Source organism: Convolutriloba macropyga, chromosome 13 (genome assembly GCF_964194025.1).
Source record: "Convolutriloba macropyga chromosome 13, txConMacr16.3, whole genome shotgun sequence".
Taxonomy (NCBI): Eukaryota; Metazoa; Xenacoelomorpha; order Acoela; family Convolutidae; genus Convolutriloba; species Convolutriloba macropyga.
The window spans coordinates 47,223,344-47,242,040 of NC_134480.1; the positions used below are offsets into that span (position 1 = coordinate 47,223,344).

Consider the following 18,697-nt stretch of genomic DNA (forward strand, 5'->3'; position numbering starts at 1 on the left):
CCCCAAGAGGCGCAAGTGAACTTTTTCTAATCATTCGGTTGTTACCTAATGTCTCTTATTTTACTGAATGTATTTGTTTTAAGGAAGTTTCTGTGATTTTCTGAACTTGTCAATTTTTTGTACAAATTTAGTCAACATTTTGCTTATTCCCAGGAAGTACGGGTCACCTTTTCCTCCCTATAGAATACAAACTAAATTTGTGGCCAACTGTTTTAACAGAATGTTTTCTTGCTGTAGGTACTACGAGTTTTCATACAAAATTTTCTGATTTTTGTGCATAATCGCCCATTTTTGCTGTTGTTTTGTTTCTTTAGTAAATTGTCACATTTTTTAACAATCTAACTGAAAAAAGCTCTAGAACAATTGAAATTGAACATATCTTTTGTTTTTCATAACATATGATTTGAAGGGCTGCGACACCGCTCTCTTGCAGAAATTGGTAGAGTTTTTTATTTTTGCCCTTTATTTGTTGTTAATTTTTATTGTCATATGCCAAATATTGTGTAATTAAAAGTCTCAGTGGCTAACTATAGATAAACAAATGAACTTAATAAATGATATCGGTAAACAGCTAATGCTTGTTTTGACTTTCGAATTAAATTTCTAAAAAAAGTAACGGTATTCTTCAACTTATCACTTTTGTACTGGTTTGCGTTTTTTTTCGTATTTTACTATATTGTATCATTTTCGTAAATTAGCCTCATTTTTTAGAACTCTCCTTAATGAAATGTTGACTCAAACAATAGTTTTCTGATGTTTAAACGTTTTAAATGATGTCTGCAGGGCTTAGACAATTTGTTTCAGAAGAATTTTGTGAAGTTTAGATACTTTTCAGTTTTTGTGGTTCTTTTTGTTGTCATTTTGTGATAGTCGTTTTACAAAAAAACGTAATGATGGTCAAAGGAGACAAAAATGAAGTTGTTATATTCTCGCGGTTAATATTTTATAATTTTCGGCGCTTCAAAACTGTGGTTTCGTAAAGTTGTTTCTGAAACTTATTAGTTCAGATTTTATTTAATGTTATGTTATAGTGTTTTGATTTAGTCTCATTAATACCAGTCGCAATTAGTTTTCCGAGTAGTTGTAAGACAAACTGTCTACTCTTTTAGTCGAAAGCTTTTGTTGGCCATGAATTTTTAAAATATTTGTTTCTAATAAAAAAAGGGGATAGATTTTTGAGGTCTGCCAATTTTATTTCTTTTAAATTGTAGCTAAGCATCTCTGTATACAATTCACATCATTTATCTATTGAAATACAATTTGTTCTTCATAACGGTTTTATTTTCCTCAAATGGTCTTTCTTCTTGGCACAACCAGTTTTCATAAGACCAATTTTTGTGGTTTTTGTATATTTGCCCTTTTTTGTAGGTTTTTTGTTTTCTTTTCACAGTATCACAATAATGGGCGTCATTTGATTTACAAATTTTGTCACCTGCAAAAATGCAAACGAAGATTTTTATTGTTTTTAGTGACCAGCTTAATATTTAATTGATTGGGGGGACATCGTTTTCGTGCAAAAATTTTTCGTGCAAATTTTTTGTTTTTGCACGTATTTGTTGTTCCTTTTGTAGTCATATGACATATCCTGAATAATGAAAGGCCTCAGTCGCTCTCATAAAGATATAGAAGATTCTCTTAATTATTTGATTCGATGCGTAATGTTTCTAATCAGTTCGAATTGAATTCCTTTTTTTAAAAATAGGCAATGTTTTAAAAAACTTTGCCCCTTTTGCTCACTTCTAGTCAACTTGTTGCCAAGTCGCATTGAAGAAAAGTCCCATATTTTGTTCCAAAAAAGTACCGGTTGATTCTCTTAGTATAAATTTTATCTGATGCCATTTTGATTTAGTTATCGTAATTAATATTTGTAACTATTTGATTTTTATTGCCGTCTTTTCTGGTAGTCATATTATGGTAACCACAGTTCTCATAGGCCCTCTAGAGTAGATTGTTTTATTCTTTTAGTAGTTTGTTGAACGATATGTTGATATATTAATTTTTTTTATCTCTTCCTCATTTGGTAGACAATTAAGTGAAAAATGTAGATGAGCGGGGTCGGAACTTAATGTGCGAACGCACATTACCGAGCCGCCTTGTTTTTTGTATTTCCAGGTGTCTAAGAAAGTATTTAATACAACTAAGTGGACTTAATTCAATGGTTCTTCTAACTTACACGCAAAAAACAAGATTTACCCGAAATTTTTCTAAAAAACTACCACGGTTTGGTAAATTTAGAACCAACGTTTTAGACCATTTCTAACAAGTAATTAAAATTTGTTGTAGTGATGAAAAAACATCGATCTACCAGAAAAATCAACAGCAAAAAGTTTTGAATGTGAACTTGAAAATCTGGAAACTTTGAATTTTTTTCCGGAAGTTTTTTTTAGTTCTCAATTTTCGTACATTATTTATTTCCTGATGAAAAAACTCTCTTCAGTCCAATAAAGAACAAAAGCAGTCAAATTTTGCTTCCTAAATTGTGTCCTTTTATCATATGGGTGCCAAATTCATCAGCTTGATAGTTCTTTTGACGTTCATGCTATGTTCAGTATTTTGCAGTTTTGTTTACTCTCAGCAGAATTTAACGTTCGACATCAACAATTTTTGAGCAGCGATTCCAATTTTACAATTATAATTTTGATATTCTAACTGAAACAAATTGTTTGTGAAGAATTAGATTTGGTAGGTTTCAGTATTATAAAGTTATGGGTGGACTTACCAAATATATGAGGAAGAAGGCATTCATGACTTTGCTGTTATTCCTCAGTACAAGGTTAACTTAACTACTAATGGCTGAACAGAGTTGTTATGTAAAGTATGCAGACCAACATAAACAAGCGAGTGTGTGTGTGTGTGTGTTTGTGTGTGACTATGAGTTAGTAGTAGTGGACGTGGTGTTTAGAGATATGCTGGAGTTAAGGACAGATTCCCACCACTGGTAAACTGAGAATAGAGAGAAAGAGAGAAGAGATAAATTGAGGAAAGTAGTGTCCCACTTACTATGTGGGTAACCATGCACAAAGTGAACAAACGCAACACATTTCAATTCCTACCATTTTCTCTATCCATAACCAACCACTCTTTAAAGTCTGTGTGTGTCACTGTTTTCGGTTGGTTCATTTATACTGAAACTATACTGTGCTCTGCTGTTTGTTTGGCGACAAATATTCATAAATTACTTTTGAATGACTATTTCCCAGTGCCAAAATACCCCCAGCTGCAAGAATATTCAATGCCATAACACCCAATTTATTGTCTTGGAGTTTCATATACAGGCAAACGGGCAGCTGAAAGAATTAAAAGTGGTTTCGCTGAGCTATAATTACGCTAAAAAGACCTTTCGATAATTTTAAAATAAGAGTAAAATATTGGGTATGCTTTTGATATTTTTAAGCATAAGGTATTTTTTTGTTTATTTGAGACGATTCAGACAAAAAAATTATCACTGACAAGAATGGAAGTGGTATCAGATATATTGTGGTAGTACATTAAGATTAATTGACTGGCCTGGAACTTGTCGTCTGTTCCCTCGTTTCCGGGATTGAAAAATTAATTCAGTTATTTTTGCACCGACAAGGGATTCCCTATCGCAACAAGAGAGATTACTTCCATCACTAATTATATAAAGGCTACCATTGACGCAGTTTCCAATTTTAAACTCAAGTAATTTTTAGATGTTTAGTTTTTGCTGAAAAAAGGGAAACGGTGAGGGGGGAGGGGGTGGGTAAGGAGAAGAAGAAACGCCAAATGTGGTTCAATCTAATCTAGTAATCTAAGAGACAGGAAGCTGTCCTTTATGTAACTGATTCGGTTAATCAATTGGTTAAAAGTAACATATAGCGATTCTCACAAAAGGCTCTTTATTCATCGCCAATGCAATATTTTATATAGAATTACGGAATGAAATCGTGAACAAATCAAAGTCATCTCTCGAAATTGTATAGCTGTTAGAATTTAAATATTAATTCTATGATAAGATTGGATACCAGCCAAGAAGCCAGAAGAGAATGACCTCTCATCAGATTGTCCCAGACAGATATATACCGTATACGCTATCAAATTTCCCTAAACTCCTAGTGCATTCGAATCGGCCTCTCATAACAATAAAGGGAGCTCAATTTTCCGAGGCGTTTTTAAGAATTTGGCAGGTTTATGCCTCGACTTATAAATTCATCGTACGTGATCAAAACGTGGTATGGAAAGTCCATGGTCAAATCAAAAAGAACATTAAAAAATTTAAGCTCGATTTAGCAGTCATCGTGACGCGAGCTTGACACAAATGTGAGGCTAGAATGTTTGATTGGATCAATTTTTGAAGGTGGGCCCATAAATTTTGGGTGTGCTTCAAGAGTTGGTTATAGGATATAATGTAGTCGACCTGTATGGCCAATCAAAACTTTCAATTTTTGGGTAAATTCAACGCGAAATGATCCGCGTTGTTTCAAATATCAAGTTTCGTAAGCTTGCATTTAAAAACACTTAAAAGTCACACTAATATCATGAAATGCTAATGGAATGATAACCGTCAGAGATATGCCAGCCACATCTATCCAGAACGATTTCCAAAATAACTATATAGTCTACATGCGGAAAATTCTTATATATTACAAATGTAACCTAATTGTGCAAAAAAGAGTGCAATATTGATTCAGAGGGGAGCCAAGTAGCACAGCAGAGTTCTAAAAATTGGAAAGCAAGTATTATGTGCTGGAGAATGAACGTCAAAGCTCTCTTTTTCAAACACAAACAAAATATGAATCAACATCCTTTCTTGGCAGACTCCAAATTCCTTTGTTTAACATTTCATTTTGCCTAATCGTATCCTTTAAAATTTTCTCAATCTATACAACTTGATTAATTTTTCTCGTTTTTAAGTAGGTTGCAGAGTTCGTCTTTTCGGCTTTCGTAGACAGACTCCAAGTTCCTTGAGCGTTTTTTGGGCCTAGTCCGAACATTTTAAACTTTCTTGATTCTATACAACTTGAATCATTTTCTTGCTTTTAGATTATTTGCGAGCTCTCCTTTTACGCTTTCCTAGACAGACTCTAAATACCAATCCGAACATTTAAAACCTCCTGAACCTATAAAACTTGATTAACATTTCTTGATTTCATAATCAGGTAGTAATGATCAACAGTTTTGTTGTTCCATTAAGCAACAGCCTTCAGAAAGATTTTGGTAAAATGAGCCTAATATACGATCTTCTACCAGAAGTAGGAGCAACTGCAGATGATACTTCGCAAGATGCACAAGAACTACGAGTACAAAGCACGTAAACCTGTTCGAAAAAAACTCAATATCAGAACCTATTAGACAACTCGTTATGCCAGCTGTTCCAAGACCAACAAATTTTTCAGAGCTTTTGTTATAATCGATGTACATTAGAGTATTCAGGAAGAAAAAACAACATGAATTGTTCAATATTAATGGAATGAAGTATAAAAGACTAAGCAGAGCAAATTGATAACAAACAAAATTAAATCAGAATCAACAAATCATGTAAAAACAGATTCAACAAATTGTGGTACAGCAGCGCAAAACCATGGTGTAAAAATTGGTGGTCTGTTTACAGGTGCAAACGAGAAGAACCCCCAGTTGTAAAACAATGTTCCAAGTATTGGAAACATAAATATGCTTTCAATGAATGCAACAAATGTAAAGTTCCCCTTAGAGTTCAAAGAGTTGGTTATATAAGAAGCTTAGAAAGTTGGATATTGGGCTGTATCCTACAACCTATCCAAAAACAGAACAACTAAATTAATTTAATCAGATACTTGTGCATATCTTCCCACACTGGCTAAAAAAATGACTTTTAGAGTACATTTTTGGTTTTGGACAGAAAACCATTACTCTTAACTGTCGTATCTGAAAAGAGCACATAGAGAACAGTACAGAAATATGAAGAGGGATATAAACTTTCTCCAAAAAAATACGAAGATCCAAGAAACAATCGGACAAAACCAAGCAGTCGAATTGGATCACTTGAGCTCAAAACAAGTGAAACAAAAGCTCTGGAGTTCGTTCGAATGGTTAAATTGAGAAAAAATTCCAACGGGACAAGCAGCTGCGGATAAATTCTTGGATTTAACGTATTCTTTTTTAAACAGAAACTAGAGAGAGTTTCAATAGCTCCACAGTCAGAAAAACAAGGACGCCTTTTTGAGCAAGAGGGAAATGACTCAGTAGAAATTACAAAGATTTTGGGAAACGAGACAAGGGAGGCGATTGTTCGGTTCACAGCAATTTCTGCCTACTCCTTTCATTTTCATCCACAACTTGTTGAGCAGATTGTTACATATTATTTAAAACTTAATTTATTTTATACTTCAACCCCCAGAAGAGAAAATTTGTCAGATGGTTAATGTTTCCTAAACAAACGAACAACGCAAGGTTCGATTTACAGCCTTAGCTTACTTTCTATTTCCTTTCAGTTTGTTTTCAATATTGGCCCTTGACTGTGAAGCAGCGCCTTACTAAAGACTTTTTCTAATCGTTTCCTTGATTATTGGGAATAAGTGGCGAACACACACCGCTTCCTGTTATTATATTATAGCAAAGCAAGCAGCTCTTATATTAGAAGCTGGGCTTAGATGTAGGAAACACATCCAAAGAACACTATTGAGCTGAATCAAACACCTTTTTTTTTCGGTTGGGGGAAATACTTAAAACGCAACAACTTAGAGGAACTAAACAAAAATTCATGTAAATCGTTGCATGGCATAAAAATAACTATGGAACTTAAAATTTTCACTCATATGTTACCATAAACTATGCAGTTGTGAGAGAAAAGAGTGAGTGGAGTAGAAATCTGTGTAAAGAAGGATTTGGAGTTTGTTGAACAAAAAGGATGCAATCAAAACAATCTGAAGACCCTAACATTGAAGAACAACACGAATAAGCAGCGGTATTTGATTATGTTTGTGTATATATAATCCTTCTAAAAAGCTAACCATTGTTAATTTCCAAATAATTGAAAACTACTTAGATACCTTACCAATTGACCCTGAAACAACGCATATATTATGTGGAAACGTCAACACTATTTTCTTGTTCATTTCGCAGTTTTCCAAAAAAGTTATCTTGCTGGCAGGAAATAACCTCTCCATAGTAGAGAACACAATTCCCACACTTAAAACATCGAGCACAAAATCAACACTTGATGCGTATTGCAAAAATGCTTTTTCTTCTCTTCAAAATACTGTTTAGTAATAATTCAGACCAACAAACAATAATTACAATTAAAAAAGAAAAATAAAAATTTCGTGGAAAACTGCACAATATCTTAACGAACAAATTGAAAGCCATCACAGACTTCGTTAGCGAATGGTCGTCCGATAAAGTTTTCGGAAATTGCATAAAAAATTGGATGACACTCTAGACAAAAACCTACTGATTATAGATTCAGTTAGAAATGGAGCACGACACACATGGATAGATAATCATTTGAAAAGGGCTGAGGCCAAAAAAGAATCCTATAGTAAATGTGTCTTCATCCACAATTTGTTGACCAGTTTTGTACATGTAATTTATAACAATTTGTTTTCTACTCCTACCCCCCGGAGAGAAAATTTGTCTCAAGGTTAATGATTTCTTAGCAAAACGAACAACGCATGGTTCGATTAACAGCCTTAGCTTACTTTCTATTTTTTGAAGCAGCGCCTCACTAAAAGCAGCGCCTCACTAAAAGCAGCGCCTCACTAAAATCCCTTGACCATGAAGCAGCGCCTCACTAAAAGACTTTTTCTAACCGTTTCTTTGGTTATTGGGAATAAGTGGCGAACACACACTGTTTCCTGTTGTTATATTATAGCAAAGCAAACAGCTTTTATATTAAAAGCTGAGCTTAGTTGTAGGAAACACATCCAAAGATCAGTATTGAGCAGAATCACACAGCTTTTTTGAGCAGAATCACACAGCTTTTCCAAAGATCAGGATTCTGCTCAATACTGATCTTTGGAAACACATCCAAAGATCAGTATTGAGCAGAATCACACAGCTTTCCTCTAGCAAGAAATCAACACTTGATGCGCTTTGCAAAAATGCTTTTTCTTCTCTTCACAATACTGTTTCTAATATTTCAGACCAACAAAGGATTATTACAATTAAAATAGAAAAATAAAAATTTCATGGAAAACTTCATAAGTTTCAATTTCATGGAAAGTTTCATGGAAAATTTCATGGAAAACTTAAGATTAGTGTTTTCTTAACAATACGAACAACGCATGGTTTGATTAACAGCCTTAGCTTACTTTCTATTTTCTTTTGTTTTGCTTTCAAAACTGGCCCTTGACCATGAAGCCGCGCCTCATTAAAAGACATTTTCTAACCGTTTTTTTGGTTATTGGGAATAAGTGGCGAACACACACTGCTTCTTGTTGTTATATTATAGCAAAGCAAGCAGCTCTTATATTAAAAGCTGGGCTTAATTGTTGGAAACACATTCAAAGATCACTATTGAGCTGAATCACACAGCTTTTTTCGGTTGGGAGAATTCCTTAGAACGCAACAATTTAAAAAAACTAAAGAAAAAATCATCTAAATCGTTGCATGGCATAAAAATGACTACGGAACTTAAAAGTTTAACTGATAGATTACCAGAACCTATGCAGTTGTGAGAGAAAAGAGTGAGTGGAGTAGGAATCTGTGTCATGAAGGATTTGGAGTTTGTTGAACAAAAGGATGCGATCAAAACAATCTGCAGACCCTAATATTGAAGCACAACACAAATAAGCAGCGGTATTTGATTATAAATGTGTATCTGTAATCCTTCTAGAAAGCAAACCATTGTTAATTTCTAAACGCTTGGAAAGTACTTAGATACCATACCAATTGACCCTGAAACTACGCGTATATTATGTGGAGACGTTAACAATATTTTCTGGTTCATTTGCAGTTATCCGAACAAATAGTTACTTTGCTGGCAGAGGCAACCTCTCCATAGTAGAGAACACAATTCCAACACGTAAAACCTCCAGCAGGAAATCAACACTTGATGCGCTTTGCAAAAATGCTTTTTCTTCTCTTCACAATACTGTTTCTATTATTTCAGACCAACAAAGGATTATTACAATTAAAATAGAAAAATAAAAATTTCGTGGAAAACTTCACAATATCTTGAACAAATAAAAACCATCACAGACTTTGTTAGCAAATGTTCGTCCGATAAAAATTTTGGGAAAGTGCATAAACAATTGGTTGACATTCTAGACAAAACCTACTGATTATAGGTTCAGATAGAAATGGAGCACGAAACACATAGATAGATAATCAGTTGAAAAGGGCTGAGGCCGAAAAAGATTCCTAAAAGAAATCTGTCTTCCTCCACAATTTGTTGACCAGTTTGTTACATGTTATTTATAACACAATTTGTTTTCTACTTCAAGCCCCAGAGGAGAAAATTGTCACATGATTAGTGTTTTCTTAACAATACGAACAACGCATGGTTTGATTAACAGCCTCAGCTTACTTTCTGTTTTCTTTTGTTTTGCTTTCAAAACTGGCCCTTGACCATGAAGCAGCGCCTCATTAAAAGACTTTTTCTAACCGTTTCTCTGGTTATTGGGAATAAGTGGCGAACACACACTGCTTCTTGTTGTTATATTATAGCAAAGCAAGCAGCTCTTATATTAGAAGCTGGGCTTAATTGTTGGAAACACATTCAAAGATCACTATTGAGCTGAATCACACAGCTTTTTTCGGTTGGGAGAATTCCTTAGAACGCAACAACTTAAAAAAACTAAAGAAAAAATCATCTAAATCGTTGCATGGCATAAAAATGACTACGGAACCTAAAAGTTTAACTGATAGATTACCAGAACCTCTGCAGTTGTGAGAGAAAAGAGTGAGTGGAGTAGGAATCTGTGTCATAAAAGATTTGGAGTTTGTTGAACAAAAGGAATGCGATCAAAACAATCTGCAGATCCTAACATTGAAGAACAACACAAATAGGCAGCGGTATTTGATTATAAATGTGTATATGTAATCCTTCTAGAAAGGAAACCATTGTTAATTTCTTAACAGTTGAAAACTACTTAGATACCTTACCAATTGACCCTAAAACTACTCGTATATTATGTGGAGACGTTAACACTATTTTCTAGTTCATTTTGCAGTTTTCCAAAAAAATAATTACTTTGCTGGCAGGAAACAGCCTCTCCATAGTAGAGAACACAATTCCAACACGTAAAACCTCGAGCAGAAAATCAACACTTGATGCCTTTTGCAAAAATGCTTTTTCTTCTCTTCAAGATACTGTTTTTAATACTTCACAGCAACAAATGATTATTACAATTAAAATAGGAAAACTTCACAGTGTCTTAACGAACATAAAAGCCATCACAGACTTCGTTAGCGAAATGTCATGCAATAAAGTTTTCCGGAAAATGCATAAAAAATTGGTTGACAATCTAGACAAAAACCTACTGATTATAGATTCAGTTAGAAATGGAGCACGAAACACATGGATAGATAATAATTTGAAAAAGGCGGAGGCCAATAAAGAATCCTCTAGGAAATGTGTCTTCATCTACAATTTGTTGACGAGTTTTTTACATGATATTTATAACACAATTTGATTTCTACTTCTACCCCCAGAAAAGAAAATTTGTCTCAAGGTTAATGTTTTCTTAGCAAAACGAACAACGCATGGTTCGATTAAGAGACTGAGCTTACTTTCTATTTTTTTTGTTTTGCTTTTAATACTGAACCTTGACCATGAAGCAGCGCCTCACTAAAAGACTTTTTCTAATCGTTTCTTTGATTATTGGGAATAAGTGGCGAACACACACTGCTTCCTGTTGTTATATTATAGCAAAGCAAGCAGCTCTTATATTAGAAGCTGGGCTTAGTTGTAGGAAACACATCCAAAGAACACTATTGAGCTGAATCACACAGCTTTTTTCGGTTGTGAGAAATCCTTAGAAGGCAACAATTTAGCAGAACTAAACCAAAATTCATCTAAATTGTTCAATGGCATAAAAATAAATACGGATAATAAAATTTTGACTCATAGATTACCGAAAACTATGCAGTTGTGAGAGAAAAGAGTGAGTGGAGTAGGAATCTGTGTCATGAAGGATTTGGAGTTTGTTGAACAAAAGGATGCGATCAAAACAATCTGCAGACCCTAATATTGAAGCACAACACAAATAAGCAGCGGTATTTGAGTAACAATGTGTATATGTCATCCTTCTAGAAAGCAAACCATTGATAATTTCCTGAAGGTTGAAAACTACCTAGATACCTTATCAATTGACCCTAAAACTACGCATATTTTATATGGAGACGTCAACACTATTTTCTGGCCCATTTTGCAGTTTTCTGAAAAAACAGTTGTTTTGCAGGCAGAAAACATCCTCGTTTTGGTAGAAATCCAACACGCAAAACCTCGAACATGAAATCAACTCTTGGTGCATTTTGCGAAAGTGCTATTTCCTCTCTTCACAATACTGTCTCTAATTATCAGAACACCAAACGATAATTAGAGTTACAATAGAAAAACTTAAATTTCTTGAAATACTTACAAAATCTCAACAAACAAATTAAAAGCCTTCACAGACTTTGTTAGCGAATTGTCTTCCGATAACGTTCTCGGTAAAATGCATAAAAAGTTGGTTGACACCTTAGACAAAAATTTACCGATTATAGATTCAGTTAAAAGTGGAGCACTAAAAACATGAATACATAATCATGTGGAAAAGGCTTCTAAGCGAAAGAGGCCAAAAAAGGTTTCTAAGGGAAATGTGTTTTCAAAATCCGGACAAAACCGCTTTTAAAAAGGATTGCATTGTTCAAAACAAGCTTTTTAGAATCTATTTAGACAAAAAGTGTAATTTTTCTAACCAAAAAAAATCCAAAAATCAGCCAATAACGAAAATTCCTCAAAATATTTAATGAAGCATCAGGCAAAGCTCAGCTGCCCAGTATAATTATCAAATTGTAGAAAACATAGAAAATTCAAACAGTTTTTTTGCAAACGTTTTATATAAGAATTCATGCCTTTTTGAGCGGAAACAAGATATTTTCAAAGCTCAAGTTGGTTTATGAAGTCAATTAGGTACTATTGGCGCCATAGCTACACTGACTGAAAAATTTTAAAAACCTGTTAAAAGTTTAACTAAAAGCACTTTTTTGATCTAAGAAAGCATTCGATATAGTCAATCTTGAGCTATTGCTGGAAAGTTTCGAGCACTAGAGAGCGAAAGTTGAATCTTTAAAGAAAATTGTCAACAGCGGAGTCCCACAATGATTAAAACTTGGTCCACTACTTTTCAATATGTTTCTAAATGACATTCTAACCGAAATATCAAAAGAAGCAGTACTATTTTTCATGCCAACGATACAGTTGTTTTTAACAAAGGTAGTGTTGAGAATGTAGGTATAAAGCACAATACCACACTTGAGGCAGCTGCAAACTGGTTTTATAAAAATAATTTAACAATTAACACATCAAAGACAAAACACATCGTGTTTTTAAGCAAATCGCAATGCGAACCAATGCAAACCAATATTTGATTGAGCAGAAACGGAACAAACAAGCGCTTTCAAGTACCTAGAATTAAAAATAAACAACCATTTGAAGTTCAAAGATCAAATAAGTTTTGCCAGAAAGAACCTTTTAAATTTCAGCTCTCTCTTTTACCGATTATGTCTTTTTTAATGAGGACACAGCTGCTTCTAAGCGTTTGTAATGTTTCTGTTAAACCAATCGTTCAATATGCAAATTTAATTTACGGATCTACTAAAGACGCTTTTTAAAAACCAATCTACATCTTGATTTAAAAAATGTCAGTCATGTTCTTGAAACGTTAGCATGAGTCTATCGAATAAACACAAGTTCACAATTTAATCAGCAACGCTTCAGAGTGAAATATTCAAATTACTAAAAAAACTAACAAAATATCAACCACTAAGCGAAGTTTTTTCAACCCTAATTGTGGACTCCGAGTTGAGTTGAGTGAAATAAGGAACAAAGACAACAGGTACAGTATGCACCGGCTGGCAGACAAAAATTCGATGATATTTCTTTGACGGTAAAAATTCATATGATGCTGAAAATGGCTTTTAATTACAGCAATTCCTTTCTTGAAGATGTTAGAACAATCAAGGAAGCAAATATAATAGAATTTTACCATAGGTTTTTGGTTCTTTTATATATTTGTTAACGAGGATTTGTCAAACAGACTTTCACATATAGATTAGCGCAAATGTTTAATTTTTTGTTCTCTAGACTATAGCGCTCCTTCAACAGTTAGCCTCTCTTCGAACTGGAAACTTTTTTGTAACCAAATATTGTCCAATTTAAATTGCGCAACTCTTCCGCGATGTGCCCTCAAACAAACCAGATGGTTTCAATGGCGCCTTGTAGTGTCGCACATTGTAAACATTTGTATTTGTACAGTTTATGTAATGGCTATTGTGTGTTATTGGCGATAGGAACAATTTTTGTTACGGTTGTTTTTATTATAAGAATCATTACCTCCAATGTAAAATAAATACGAAGAACTTCCTCAATTATTTGATTTATTCATAGCTCGGAAATGTGTGAGAAAATAATACATTACAAGGGAACATGATTCCTTTTCAGTAAAGGAAAAAAGAAAGATTTTTGAATGACTTAATCGCGACCTTAAAAAGCAACAATGTCGCTTTACTCTCCAATCGGTGGCCAAACAATGCACATAAGTTTGCACATAATTTAAGGCATTAAAGTTTTGTGGAAACATTTTTTCCGTGGAACAATTGACACTGCGGGGCACTTAATATATAATGCGGTTAAAACTGCTCAATTTGACTGGCAGACATTGAATCACTCTCGCCTGCGTTTAATCTGTATTGTTGTTCAACAATTAAAAGACGATTTTTAGAATCTATAAGAACATTTTTAAAAAGTAATCGTGACGATGTTTATCTGTGATAAACTGCAGTATGATATGCTTAGGGTAATTTCCACTAATTGTTTATAACCAGAGTGTCATCCTGAGTATGACTTATGAAAAGACTAATGATGGTCCCATGAAAAGACTAATGATGGACCCATGAAAAGACTTTAACTCGACTTTGTTTGCAAGCATTGTGTCGAGCTTAAGTCCAACCCAAATTTTGGGTCGAGCCCAAGTCTTTTAGTAAAATTTTGGGTCCAGCAAAAATCTTTTGCGAAAACTCTGAGTCTAGCTAAAGTCCAGAATGTCTTAAAGTCCAGCTAAAATCTTTTCATAGCTCAAATGAGTCGATTATGGTCTTTTCATAGTACATTTGGTCGATCATTGTCTTTTCATAAGTCTGTACCTAGACCTGGGTAGTCTTCTTGCTTATAATACAGTTTTGGCTCAACTGTCTGGTACAAAGAGTTTAACTGTAGAGTATACAGGAGTGCTAAATACATTTATGACAGTAGCTTATTGATTCTAATACGTAAACGATTGTTGATGATCTTGATCTAAAGTATGAATTCAATGACTGATTAAGTCCGCGTCATGCTTGCCGAAAAATGGAGGAAATATACTATCAGATTTTACCCCATCACCTAGACACTTTTGTTCAATCATTTCAAGCGTTTGATTATATTTCCCAATTGAATGTTAATAATAGAAAAATACTTGCAATAAAATTGCCAAGAATTTCAAATGAAGCCTTAATTGATCTTAAAAAAGGCAGTTTTTCTAAATTTTGAGACTTAAGGAACAGTGCTGATCAAATTGCAAATGATAAAGGGATTATCCAGATTGAGGTTATCCTTTTTTGTACCCAAAATCATACAGGTCATTCAAGCACTCATCCTGTTTTCCACAAATGTTTTTATGATGAGAAAGCCAGTTGGTTTGGTGCACCTGCTGGTTTATAATAATTCTCAATGATAACAAATGTTAGATGTGTTACTTTTAAATTTCTACCCTGTAAGAGATGACAAAATATTTTCACTGCAGTAACTGATGAAGTGTCTTAGGAAGTATTGGTCAGTTATTGATGATGAGTGATGAGGACAATGTGGTCATAGTTGCTATACGATCAAAATTCCAGAATCACTGGCGAGAATTGTTATTATAAGTTATAATAGACTTAGTTAAACTGCTGCTGCTATTTTTTGTAGCAATGCTTCCCGAGGGAGTGACTCCAACAGGACCAGATTGAGTCAGAATACATACTTTGGGTCTCCTGGACTACAGCTGCAGCCACGCATCAGTGCCACTGGTGCAAGTGGAAGTGGAAGTGGAGGTGGAGTAGGTGGAATAAGGGGTCCAAATGGGGGCACATCTCTCTCCGCTGCCCCCAACAACTCCAGACAGACCTTCTTTTCATCTGGAGTCATCTCTAACTCAAACAAAGTTTGTTCTACTCAGCTTAATGTTCTCTTAACCTCATTCATAAATTAATAATATCTATCAAAACGTTCATTTAGAAATTTAGTCTCAATTCATTAGTGAAAAAGAACCATAACTAAATTCCCAAAGCATGAACAGATTTTTCCGTTCCTAGATGGAACTGCTTTTTTTCCAAAATAATACATTGGTTGAAAAGAATGACATGCATGTCTCATGAGCTAGCTCTCTTTCTATATGGGAATTTCACAAAATTAGGTAGAGAAAAAGCTTTTGATGAAAGTGGTAATTGAAAAGATCATAACTTCATAAACAGGATGTTTGTTCTATTGTATGATTAGCAACACTAATTCCAGAATCGGTAAAACTAGTGGACCCGTTCAAAAGTTCAAAGACACATTTACTTAGCCCGTAATTTTTTGTTCTACAATACCTGTTTTTCATTTGTTTTCATGTGGTACCTATACCTTCAATTCGGTTGCATCTGACCGCATGAAGAGTATTTCTTTTTTGTTTGCTCTGATCAAACGAAGAAAAAAATCACAATCGGACTCAAGATTCTGGACTCTGCGGATTGTATTTTTTGAATTACGGAGAAATACTTGAACGGTTCTAGGACAATAGATCGAAAAACAACAGATCGAATGCGAAACTTGAGACAATTGATCGGAAACTGAATAATTCAAGTTGCGTATTGGCCAATCTGATTCAAGCGCTCATTTATTATACAGCATGTAACATGTTCTGTTGTGATATTTTGTTCGGTTGTGATAGATTCGGTGACGTTCAACTATGCCGACGTAATACTATGCCGATTATAAGGGTGCCAAAAAATTATTCAATTTTTATCTTAATATTTTTCTTAACTAATCATGTCATAATACGGAGATGACGCAAAAAATTATCGGCCAATCACAGTCGAGAACAAATTTCGGCATTCTTATAAAATTTCTTGTTTATTAGTAAAAGAAAACTGCAGAAAGACAAATATTAAGTATACAATAGTAATTGCGGGCAATGGCCATGCTTCAGCGGCCCGTGGGACTTGATATGAATCTATCACAACCGAACATGTGATCAATATTTTTCTTGACTAATCATGTCATAATACGGAGATGACGCAAAAAATTATCGGCCAATCACAGTCGAGAACAAATTTCGGCATTCTTATAAAATTTCTTGTTTATTAGTAAAAGAAAACTGCAGAAAGACAAACATTAAGTATACAATAGTAATTGCGGGCAATGGCCATGCTTCAGCGGCCCGTGGGACTTGATATGAATCTATCACAACCGAACATGTGATCAGCGTACCCTGAAAGTTTTTTAAATTTACTTTAGATGCTCTTGAATTCATAAAAAGGCTCTTTTCATGTTTGCGGTACTCTTGAAATAAGTTCCACTTTCGGCACTCTTAAACGTCGACATAGTATTACGTCGGCATAGTTGCACGTAATCGATAGATTCATATCAAGTTTCACGGGCCGCTAAGGCATGGCCATAATGTGGTAATTGTATTGCAGCCCGCAAATAATGGTGAATGTGAACCAATAAGAATAGAGATTAATTTTTGATCTATTGTCCCCAATTTTCTGTTTTCGATCTGTTGTCCTTTCGATCTATGGTCCTTTTGATCTTGTGTTATAACATTCACTAGCATAGTTATTATGTAACAGTAGCAGTGTTAAATTTCCGCTCACTCTTTTATCTTTGCCGTTTTTGAGCAACTATTGCCATATAAAGTAAACGAGAATATTGTCAACATCTATCGTTCACGGGAAAATTGAGAGAATGAAGGCAATTATGAGGTGGTATTCTAACTGTTTTTATAAATTAAAAAATCAATGTCCTAAAATGTCTAATTCGACCCAGGTTGTTTTCTTGTCCTGAACCGGTTAAGTACTTCGCATTTTATTATATCTTCGAAAGATAAAAATGTTAAGCTATAAACATATAAGCACTAAACCTTAGTGAACAGATTAAAGAGACTTATAAAAAACCACGGTTGTACTAAAAAAGCGTTAAGAACAGATTTTGGGTTTTTTTTTATTCAACAACTCAACTACGACATGAAACGTTTTAACTATCAACGATTACCAAATTTTAGCCTTGAGAGTAAAGGGTCAATTTCAAACTGCTCTGATTGAACATTGTGAAACTGTTTGTTCACTTACTTTTCCCAGAGATCTATTTTTAGTGAACCCCCATCAAAGTATCAATCTGTGAAATTCAATCAATCAATCTGCGATCAATAATGCTACATCTGTCTAATTTTAGAAAAAGCTTCTGTGGTTAAAGCTGTTCGTCATATGTTTGAAAAAATATCTTAGCTAAAAATTTAAAACTGTCGTCTACAGTCAAATTGATTAAATATTACGAAAACAACATAAAACCGGCATTTAAAAAAATTGTTTTTTATCTGTGAGGTCTTAGGATTAGAGTCTTTTTCGTGCTTGGATTGTTTATTCTGAGCTATCGGACTTTTTTTGCTATTTTCGTAGTACTATTGATGATTGTTGAAGCAGGTTATTTTATGACGCAATCGTTATGCCGAAATACGCATTCATTTTACTCCTTTGCATCTGCATAATAACTTTGCCTCAGAACTATTACTTTTTCTCTGAGTTTTTCAAGTTGAGGTATCCAGATCGAATGTCCTCACATTAGACCAAGTCCGAGCGCCCATCTGCGCATCGTGTGTTTGAATTTATTGGCTTGAAAAAGTCTTCGAGCACTGTGTAGACTCGACAATGGTCTGGAACTTGTCTGATCAGAAATCAATTCAATCTGGCATCGTCTGCTCAGATGCAGATTGGAGCACATGCTTGTCTCATCCAGAGTGGCTATCGAACGCACTCCCCGGGCCGATGAATTTTGACAAAATCATGTGGATAAGATAAGCGGTATCTAGCAGCGTACAAGTCAGCAGGTTCACCGCATTTTTTCAACATAATTTTGCATTGAAAGCGTTGAATTGTGCATTTCTAAGCGTAGATGTTTCATAACTTTGCGGTGAATACGCTTAGAGCTATGGTTGTGAACTTCGATCTACAGACCTTCTGATTGCTTGTCGTCTGTCCTACCACTGTTCCACCAAACTTTATTGCTCTCGAAAATCACATTCTTTGTAAGTTATGTGAATCAACTCTAAATTCAACGAAAAATTATGTAAGATCAACGATATATTAACTGCAAATTTATGTAAGATCTAAGCTAAATTAGATCTACGCTAAATTGAACGAAAATTTATGTGAGATCAATGCTAAATTCAACACAAAATTATGTAAGATCTAATCTAAATTCAAGGCAAAGTTATGTAAGATCAGCGTCAAAATTAACGCAAAATTATGTAAGATCTTCGTTTAAAAACGCAAAATTATG

The 18,697-nt window shown here is 34.3% G+C and overlaps 2 protein-coding genes across 2 annotated transcripts in view; one reads left to right on the plus strand and one right to left on the minus strand.

Moving 5' to 3' along the window:
* Positions 1 to 3,234, minus strand: part of LOC142351493 (prolyl 4-hydroxylase subunit alpha-2-like) — a 49,852-nt gene extending 46,618 nt beyond the window's left edge. Inside the window, exon 1 of the mRNA XM_075403538.1 lies at positions 2,720 to 3,234. Coding sequence (XP_075259653.1) covers positions 2,720 to 2,746 — 27 coding nt within the window. The 5' untranslated portion in view covers positions 2,747 to 3,234. The remainder of the gene's footprint in view (positions 1 to 2,719) is intronic.
* LOC142351494 (uncharacterized) overlaps positions 1 to 18,697 on the plus strand; it is a 67,960-nt gene that overhangs the window by 48,439 nt on the left and 824 nt on the right. Inside the window, exon 2 of the mRNA XM_075403539.1 lies at positions 15,089 to 15,323. Coding sequence (XP_075259654.1) covers positions 15,089 to 15,323 — 235 coding nt within the window. The remainder of the gene's footprint in view (positions 1 to 15,088; positions 15,324 to 18,697) is intronic.